The 10,118-nt window shown below is 36.6% G+C and overlaps 1 protein-coding gene across 1 annotated transcript in view; it reads left to right on the top strand.

The window, feature by feature from the left end:
- The window catches only part of LOC107295145 (sodium channel protein type 3 subunit alpha), a 68,788-nt gene extending 60,659 nt beyond the window's left edge, over window positions 1-8,129 (top strand). Inside the window, 5 exon segments of the mRNA XM_029285777.1 lie at window positions 2,149-2,202; window positions 2,913-3,050; window positions 5,072-5,176; window positions 5,507-5,777; window positions 6,937-8,129. Of these exon segments, the coding sequence (XP_029141610.1) occupies window positions 2,149-2,202; window positions 2,913-3,050; window positions 5,072-5,176; window positions 5,507-5,777; window positions 6,937-8,129 (1,761 nt within the window).
- Window positions 8,130-10,118: the final 1,989 nt, after the last annotated feature.

Raw genomic sequence — 10,118 nt, 5'->3', positions numbered from 1 at the left:
ATCATCTAAGTTCGTTGCTTTCACTCTAAAGTTCCACATAAGTTCCAGTGATACTTGCTTGAATCAAGATCCAGGATCAAAAGAGTTGCCTTCGGTAAGATGGGTGACTATATATAGTAAATTTAATAAATAAATAAATAAAAGTAGTAATGAAGCCATTGCAGGCACTGTTCACATTGGAATTTCTACAAGTAAAAAAAATATATCCTGATTTAAGCATGATCACACCAATGATGCTCTTCTCTAGATGCCACTCCATTGGATATAAGGCTTATTATAAGAAAGGAGAAGTATTATAGGTGTTGTCAATCTAGTGAAATTGTCTTCCTGGGGAGGTTTATAGAGGAGATTAGAGGCGGATGAATCAGAAGGAGTAGAGTAATATATGGTAAGCCATTTTTGAAATGATACAGTTCTGTGTCAATATTGCAAATATCTTTAGTGACTCCCACAGAAAATGCAACAGTGAGAAAATTCCTGTCGATCGTGATGGTAGGATACATATACCTTGTCTACCATTATTAGCAAACTCTACTGATAAGGTGATCCTGGGCTGCTGCTGTAGCGATAACATTCCTTTTCTGTAGGAAAGGAAAAATGGAGTTAATACAATAGGATTTAAAATGTCCATTCATTGTTCTTGCTTGCACAAGATTAATTTATTACTAAGAAGAGACTGAGATCAAGTACACAGCTTGGTTCATTGGTATTACCATTTATTTGGTGATCCATCCACACTTCTCATCTCCAAAACCTATTCTGTTGTGCAGAATATTATTATGGCTGCCTTGATAGTTCTTCATATTGAAGTGATGAGTGTTATTAATTTTATTCTCACAAGTACAATACCTTTTTAGATAGGTTGGGCAAAGAAAAAATAGTTGACTAAAAATTATTCACTGTGAACTCTATGGCTGAGAGAGACTTAATTTCTCATGTCCGGATCCAGTAATCCCATCACTACATCAAAAATATATTCAGTAAAATATAATAAAAACATCAGTAGAGTATAGTAATTTCACTAGTACAGGTGTACCAATTCTTATTGTATTCAGGAAGTATTGTATTCAGCCAAATTCAGGAAGTAAATCCACCTTTTGAGGGATCTTCTAATTTTCCTTTGCATTAGTTCTAGTCCAGTGTTATTGTATCAGCTGCCATCTTCTTCTGTAACATATCAGAATGCAAACTAGATTGTAAAGTACTGATTCAGCTCTTCCATTAAATGTTTATATCAATATTTCCTGCATTTATGCGGCAAAAATAGAATCACTACATTTAATGCTTTGTTTATTGGATTTAGACTTCAGAATTCCAGGTGGGCTGCAAAAATTCATGTGACCACTAGATAGCAGCATAGAAATTTAGAAACCCCCTAACTCTTTGCTGCCACTCAAGTCCAATCTGGATTGTTGCAGCTTACATTTGACAGCCTTGCACGCTGTGAGGTGTCCACAGAAGCAGGAAAAATGTTTTATTTCTGAAACAAATCATTCTGTGTTTAGATTCTGTTGAATCATTCCAGATGAATTGTTCCACAAACCTGAATGTTTTGGTTGCTCCAGGCTTCAAAATGAAATCTGGGGTTGATGAAGAGGACAAAGGCTTCACCCGTTTCTGCCCTCCTTCCATCAGCAGTTCCCCATGCAACATATTCGTTGGCCCTTCCACCATCTTTCTAGCACTTTCCTTCACTCTGTCCTGTCAGCTGCCTCCAACGTGCCCATTAGCTTGATAGTCCCTGGTCTTCCTAGCATGTTTTACCTTCCCTTCAGCCACTGCCAATGTCCCAGTGTGTATATTCCACAGAAGTGCCTACCAGCAGCTATTTCTGCCATTGTTCCCATGCTCCCATGCAGCATATTCTACCAACCTTGTCTATTCATCAGCTTTAGCTGCCAGTATCCTTGACTTTATCCTAGTTCCCCACACCCTCACACAGCCCTGAATAAAAACAGCTGAAACATTCACATTTTGAGTCATGCATTGAACATTTTGCACATCCTTAGTATTTCCTCGTGACTAAGTTACCTTCCACTGATTTCAACAGGACTTTTCAAAGTAGGATTTTAAATGTGTTTCCTGTGTTTCATGTCTGTATCTCTTTCACCTTTTCACTGAACTTTCACTCATTCTGATTCTGTTTAGGCAACTTTTAAAGGCTGGATGGATATTATGTATGCAGCTGTTGATTCACGGAATGTAAGTGTCATTTCATATTCTATTAAACACAGAGAAATGTTTCTGGTTCATAACTGTATATGTTGTATTTTGTTAATAAAAATACTTAAAGTATTTCTGAGTTGTAATTGATAAAAGGTTTCACAGGAATGATAAACTGAAAGACATTTGCATTTAGTAGCTTGGATCCAGATTTGTCTTCCTACAGATGGAAAAGTTTCTCCCATCTGTGGAAGTTTTTGACAGAATATTTCTACAATGGAATGAGACGAGAAGTCATCTCTGCTGATTTACCTTCTCCCTACTTTGGCACCATCACCTCTGGAAATTTGGGAAGAATTAAGAGGGTCTCCAGAACTGTTAAGGATAGGATGCTATAGATTGTAGCTGGAAGAGTAGGACTTTGTGAAAACATGGCAGATCCCTTGTATCCTGAATACATTGAGTATGGGAGAATTTCTGCTTGATCAAAGTCTACATTCACAGCATGGATAGAAACAGGAATAGATTCAGTGGTGGGATTCAAATATGTGAACAACTGGTTGTGTGGATGCTGCTTCTGGAAGTCCATTCTGGGCCTGGGCAACAAAAAAATAGCTACTGGTTCTGCCGAACTGGTGCTAACCGGCTGAATCCCACCACTGAATAGACTCCTAATTTGCAATTGTTGCATTACAAAAGCATTTGATTACTGCCTGTCTTAAGTGATTGCATTATTTTATGTCTTGTAGGTAGAAGACCAACCCTATTATGAGGACAACTTATATATGTATCTTTATTTTGTTATCTTCATAATCTTTGGATCATTTTTTACCTTAAACCTCTTCATTGGTGTCATTATAGATAATTTCAATCAGCAAAAAAAGAAGATAAGTATTTAAAGTGTTTGCTGTATGCTCTGGAAGTAAAATCTACAATTTAAAAAAACCACAAGAAACCCCCTTAAAATGTTAGAACAATATATATTTAAATATTTATATAAATACTACTATCTTGTCATCCTGAGTTTCCAGTAGGTTTTCTGCTAGCTACAGAAATGTCACCAATATTAGTTTATTTCTTTTTTATCTATAATCCTCCTCCCCAAACACATCTTAACTTTCAGTGCAGGAACCAATATGAAGGTAAAGAAATCAAATGTTTTTATGTACTGGTTGATACAATGGGGGAGGGAGGGGAAATAAGGAACTAAGAGTATATAAAACTCATTTCTTCTAAATGTTGTTACTATAGTACATCTTTTCACTGGCGGGCCCTCAGCCTGATCCCAACACAACAACTTAAGTTGAGAAAGTGTGATTTGTCCAAAGTTGTAGTTTCATGAGTAACAGTGTGTGTGTGGGGGGGGGGGACTTTATAATTCAGTGCAGCATGTGATCTGGTCTTGACCTTTACAACAATTACCTGTTTGTATTTGGAATATTAATTTCATACGAAGAGTAGACATATTTATTTAATAAACATATTTATTATTCTAAAAGATGATCAGGATGGATGCAGTAGCATAAAACCGAAACTAAAAAGGGATCAACAAATCAAAGCATAGTTAAACTAGACATATAAATGGTTGAATCATAGAAAACACTAAAAGGCCCAGTTCAGGAAGTGAATTCTAACTCCCTTCCCAAAGGCAGAAGGAGAAGAGGGGCTGAAGGCAACTCCTAAGAGTAGGCAGGGCTTTTTTTCTCAGAACACCCAGATCGGAGTTCCGGCACCTTTTTTGGATGGAACCTTGTAGGGTAGGCAAGGCGGGTTGTATGACATGTGTGAGTTCCGGCACCTTTTTTTTTTTTTTTTTAGAAAAAAAGCACTGAGAGTAGGCATTTGATAACTAGGAAGGGATGCATGGGAAGACCCTGTTCCATATACACAACAGAAGGGGGGGGGTTGCTTTTTAAATAAGAGTATCCATAAAGGGCATTACCTGCAGCCCTTAACATCCAAACAAATTCATAACAAGAAAGGTTCCTAACAGATCATTAGGCCCTAAACCGTCCAGTGTATTAAAAATTAAACTCTTATGTCTTGAATTCTGCCCATAAGATTGCTGGAACTAATGCAGTTCTTTTAGCATAAACATAATATGTTCCTGGAATTTTAACAATAGTTTAACAATAAAGTTGTTGCACTTTACATTACTGTAATTGCTTTGGGACACTGTTCAAAGATTATTTCACACACAGCATATTGCAATACTCTAAAGACAACTAAGACATAAATAATTGTGCCTGTATTTAAGCTTTACAGAAAGGTTGCTGCTTGGTACAGCAGGCATAATCCTTTAAATGTGCTTCTTGGCACTGGGGGATACAAAGACAGATGTGGAGAAAGACTTTCCTAGATTATAAACCTGCTCTTTCAGGAAGAGTTTAACCAATCCTGCTTTAACCTTTTTATTTATTCTATAATATTCTATATTTATAAATATTCCCTGGACAACTAACAATGAAACTAAAACAATGAAAACATTACACCCATTCTGTTAAAATGATCCAGCAGCGAAACTAGAGAAAAGAGATACCTTTAATCGTACTTCCTTCTTCTACTACCGAATGTAGACCAGCAAGAATGGTTATATATTCTTTCAATCTCATAGCCGAAAAAGAAATCTTATCTTGTGAACCTACCTTCCATATTTTGAAGGACAAGGTTAGGTAGAAAAAGTTACTCAGTATATATGGTATTATATAGAAATAAATTCTTAAGACTCTTTCAGGCCTTAAATTTCAAACCCAGTTCTTTTTATTTGGCCTTATTTGGCCAGTGGATATTATACAAAATTGTGATTATATGTTGTTATTATCAATGGATTAAAATGTGTTCATCATCGATCATTACAAAAATCAATATGCCAACATGTTGTGTAACTAGTTTTGATTTATTTCTTTACTTTGGAGGACAAGACATTTTTATGACAGAGGAACAGAAAAAATATTACAATGCAATGAAAAAGCTGGGCTCCAAAAAACCACAAAAGCCGATACCGAGACCAGGGGTAAGGATTTCTATTTCGAATATTTTCTGCTCTCAAGACCACGCTTTCTAACTCTTAGCATCTTGTTTAAAATAACATAGAGTGCACTTATTGTAATTATATGTGGACAATGAAATATCTGAAATTGTAGCTTGTGTTATCAAATTTAGGATTTTGGTTCAAGATTTGATCTTTGCTGTTGTTGTTTTCTTCTGCTTAGTCCAGTCGTCCATTCCCAAAAGAAGAGGGCATGAACATTAGTAAAAAGAAATGATAAAGAAAAAAAATAATCCGATAATAAAGAAAATTAATTTTGCATTATTAACATTTTTTGTTTTTTTGTTTTTACAGAATAAATTTCAAGGAATAGTCTTTGACTTTGTAACCAGACAAGCCTTTGATATCAGTATCATGATTCTTATTTGCCTTAATATGGTCACCATGATGGTTGAAACAGATGACCAAAGTAAAGAAATGGAAATTAACTTATCCAGGATTAACCTGGTATTCATAGTTCTTTTCACTGGAGAATGTATACTCAAAATGATTTCACTTCGTCATTATTATTTTACCATTGGCTGGAATATTTTTGATTTTATCGTTGTCATTCTCTCCATTGTAGGTAAGAACCATTTGTTTCCAAAATTAAACGATGGCTAAAATCATTTACTAAATTGCATTAGAGTTCTAATTCAGTAATAGGTTTGTAAACTGATTCATTAAAGTCATGTACTATTTTTTTAGATTCCCAGTTCAGTAATAGGATTGTTTTATATATAATGCAAACAAGAGTTAATAGTAATTGGCAAATACTATTAAATATAAGCATAATCAAATTGATATATTGAAACATATACAAAAATGCCAACTTCAAATACAGACTTTTGTTGAATTTAAGTGCAATCAAGACAAATTCATGGAGGACAGGGTTGCTAGCAGCTGCTTGCTATCACCTGAATCACAGGCAGCTTATCTTAAATTGGCAGCTTCTGGAAAACAATAATGGGAAGTTATTATTTCATGCATCTTATTGGACATTATATATCATGGAATATTATATTACATATTGCATAAACAGATATTGTTTATATAACATTCAAAGTTTTCTAGCAGAAAATTTTAAAATTACAGACTAGAGAGCCTGTTAAGATATTTAATTTAATAGTTGGAACAGTAAAGTGTATAATGGGCCAGAACACACAGTTGTAGTTGTTTGGTTGGAGAGTGTGGGCTCCTGCATGGGGCAATCTATGTTATGATTGGTTGCTGGGAAGTTTCCCTTTTTTCCTGCCTTTTTCTTCTGTGTGCTCTATATGCTGTTCTCATGATACCTCATGATGTAGTGGTGTGCATGACTATCTTGTTTACTGTAAATATAAATGTAAAATATATTTAGTTATATAAAACTACAAGTTCGTTTCAGCGTCTCTGGCTCCATGGCTGCGCAGTTCCCTGACAGAGCCAAAGAATTTTTACACATTTTTTTTGTTGTGTTTGCAAATTGATTGTTTTAGAATTTGTCTAAGATAATGAAGATTAACAGTCTTAATTTTTCTTTACTGTTAAGTTTGTTGCTTGTTAATTGTTTTCAACATACCAGCATCTAATCGGTATGTTTCCTTTGGACTAATATAGCAGTTTACATTTAGGAATCATTTAAAAAAGTATTTTGTTTTAATTTTCATGTATGCTTAATGCCCAGCTTCTGCTTTATAAAGTAATGAGAAATACTGGGTGCTGTTAAAGTGTCACTTTTAAATATATATTTTTTTATTTTGCAGGAATGTTCCTTGCAGAGATTATTGAGAAATACTTTGTGTCCCCCACTTTGTTCCGAGTAATTCGACTTGCCCGGATAGGTCGAATCCTGCGTCTAATCAAGGGCGCAAAAGGGATCCGCACTCTGCTTTTTGCCTTGATGATGTCTCTCCCTGCCTTGTTCAACATTGGTCTCCTCCTTTTCCTGGTCATGTTCATCTTTGCCATATTTGGAATGTCCAACTTTGCCTACGTGAAGAGAGAAGTTGGCATTGATGACTTGTTCAACTTTGAAACTTTTGGCAACAGCATGCTCTGCCTCTTTCAGATCACCACCTCCGCTGGCTGGGATGGCCTGCTAGCGCCCATCCTGAACAGCGGGCCTCCAGACTGCGACCCGGAGATAGACCACCCGGGTAGCTCAGTCAAGGGAGACTGTGGCAATCCTTCGGTGGGGATTTTCTTCTTCGTCAGCTACATTATCATCTCATTTTTAGTTGTAGTGAACATGTACATTGCTGTCATTTTGGAGAACTTCAGCGTCGCTACCGAAGAAAGTGCTGAGCCTTTGAGCGAGGATGATTTTGAGATGTTCTATGAGGTCTGGGAAAGGTTTGATCCGGATGCATCCCAATTTATGGAATATAGTAAACTCTCTGATTTTGCTGCTTCGTTGGATCCTCCTCTTCTGATTGCAAAACCAAACAAAGTCCAGCTAATTGCGATGGACCTGCCCATGGTGAGTGGTGATAGAATTCACTGCCTTGACATCTTGTTTGCCTTTACAAAGCGTGTTTTGGGAGAAAGCGAAGAAATGGATTTACTGCGAGTGCAAATGGAAGAGCGCTTCACGGCAGCCAATCCATCAAAGCTTTCATATGAACCAATCACCACCACATTAAAGCGGAAGCAGGAGGAGGTGTCCGCTACCATCATTCAACGGACTTTCAAGCGTTTCGTCCTGAAACAGAAAGTTAAAAAAGCAACTTCTATGTACAATAAAGAAAAATGCAGAGATGGCGACCTCCTACCAATCAAAGACATGACCTCTGATAGGTTGAATGGGAATTCCAGTCCAGAGAAAACAGATGAGAGCTCCTCAACCACCTCTCCCCCTTCCTATGATAGTGTTACTAAGCCAAACAAAGAGAAATATGAAAAGGGCAAAAGAGACAGAGACTTTAAAGGTAAAGATAGAAGGATTAGCAAAAAGTGAAGCCGATCATTTGCATTATTTGTCCTTCAACTTGTTTACAGCCTTTGAAGGGGATGTATTTGCCAGCCCAGCTCCACTGGAGAGTTATGCTAAACTGTCAAGTGTTCATAAATATATTACATGTATATCTATGTATAGATATAGACATACGCAGACATGTCTCTATATAGATATGTACGCTCTCTTTCAAGGTTAGTGCCTATAATAAAGACAGTGACCCCCTAGTCACCAGACCTTAACTCTGGAAAACAAAGTGGCCGCCCCTCGTTGCTCTTGCTGCAAAAGAGAGAGAGAGAGAGAGAGGGATGACATTGCTGCTCAGTGTAAAGCGGGCGAAGCTGTTACACGTTCAGTAAGTTACAAGACACTTAATTCAGGACGTGTTCTCACTGTGGGTTCTTCAGCAGCCACATTCGCCATATTCTCGCATGTGTGCACACAAGCACACAGTGTAGGTGAATTTACCGTGTTTTTATTTTTAAAATAAAATCCGCAGGGTGTTTATATGTGACTATTTTTGTAAATGGGGTTTCTGTTGTGGTGGGAGGGAAGGGAGGTGGGGGGGGGGGGAAACCAGGACCAGGTGTTCTAGTCTCTAATTCTCTATAACATTCAGACAGGGAAGCAATTTGTATGAAGAGATGCTGCACTCCTTGGATTGTGCGTGGAACCCTTGTGGCATCATCCAGCACAGGTTTTCACTGTTTTGCTGTTTCAGCTTGGAGCAATTTTATACTTTCTGTTAAGAGGCAACCTCTTATCCCTACTATTTATACCAATTCCAAGATGCATTATTTTTTATGCTGGTTACCAAATCGGAATGAGTGCACATGCACACGCTTGTGTTTGTGCCCGTGTGTGCAAGCACACATGCACATATACACACACACACAAGTAGTATCTTAGTCCTAGGGATTTGTCGGAATCCAGTCCCTTGCCTAAGATGGGATTATCTTTGCACTGAACAATCAATTAGGTCACAGGTTAATTCCTGACGCATTGCAGCAGATAGGAACAAGGAATACACAAATGTCCGAGGTTATCTGTTAATTCAAGGTAACAGTCAAATGTTCAGAGGAGAAAAACAGCGAACAAAAATGCCCTGATGGTGGAAAGAGTGGAGGGGAAAAAAATAGAATTCTATTTTGTCTTAAAGTACTGCATAATCAGCTGCTCTCAGTATAGTATATGCCTACGTTCTTTTTTTAAAAAAATAATACTGCTACAGGTATGAGTTGTAAAGAGCTGTTTGTACATATTCGAGCCTACAGTTGTTCTGGACACAACGTTATTTCTGCAAACATGTGCCCTAGCAGGCCTAGCTTGCAAACTATTGACAAATCATTGTATTCTGTGCCATTAGAGATAATTTGAAAGATGCTGAAGCCTGTGAATATTGCCATTGCTACCAGTGTGCTGTGATCCTTCTATCAACCATCTTTGTTTTCTACAGGAAGTGCTGAATGAAAACACTTCTTCCTATCACTGAATTATAGTTTGCAGTTATTGATCACTTTTCTTTTCTTTTTAGCTTTTTGAAATTTGAAGTGGCTACTAAATGGCGTAGACCAAGGCTATATATGGAATAATGCAAGCTGTTTAACCTGTTGGCAGTGCGATTAGCATATATAAATAATGTAAAAAAAAAAAAAAGCAGTATTGATGTACATAAAACTACATCTGTGCTCTTTTGGTTTCCATGTTTTCTTTTATTTTCATTGTATCTTTCAACTGAGCTCTCCACAGTACTAAAAAATAAAATAAAATAATTAATGACCATTTGTTCATTTCTTTGTTTAATGACAGATTCTACATTGATGCCTCAGTATGATAAAATTGTGCTCAAGCTAAGAGAGTTTATATGCTGCTGCTTCTTCTTCTTCTTCTTCTTCTTCTTCTTCTTCTTCTTCTTCTTCTTCTTCTTCTTCTTATTATTATTATTATTATTATTATTATTATTATTATTATTATTATTATTATTATTATTAT

Source organism: Protobothrops mucrosquamatus, unplaced genomic scaffold, assembly GCF_001527695.2.
Source record: "Protobothrops mucrosquamatus isolate PMUCROS unplaced genomic scaffold, P.Mucros_1.0 scaffold2237, whole genome shotgun sequence".
Taxonomy (NCBI): domain Eukaryota; kingdom Metazoa; phylum Chordata; class Lepidosauria; order Squamata; family Viperidae; genus Protobothrops; species Protobothrops mucrosquamatus.
This window is presented reverse-complemented; position numbering and strand designations above follow the sequence as displayed.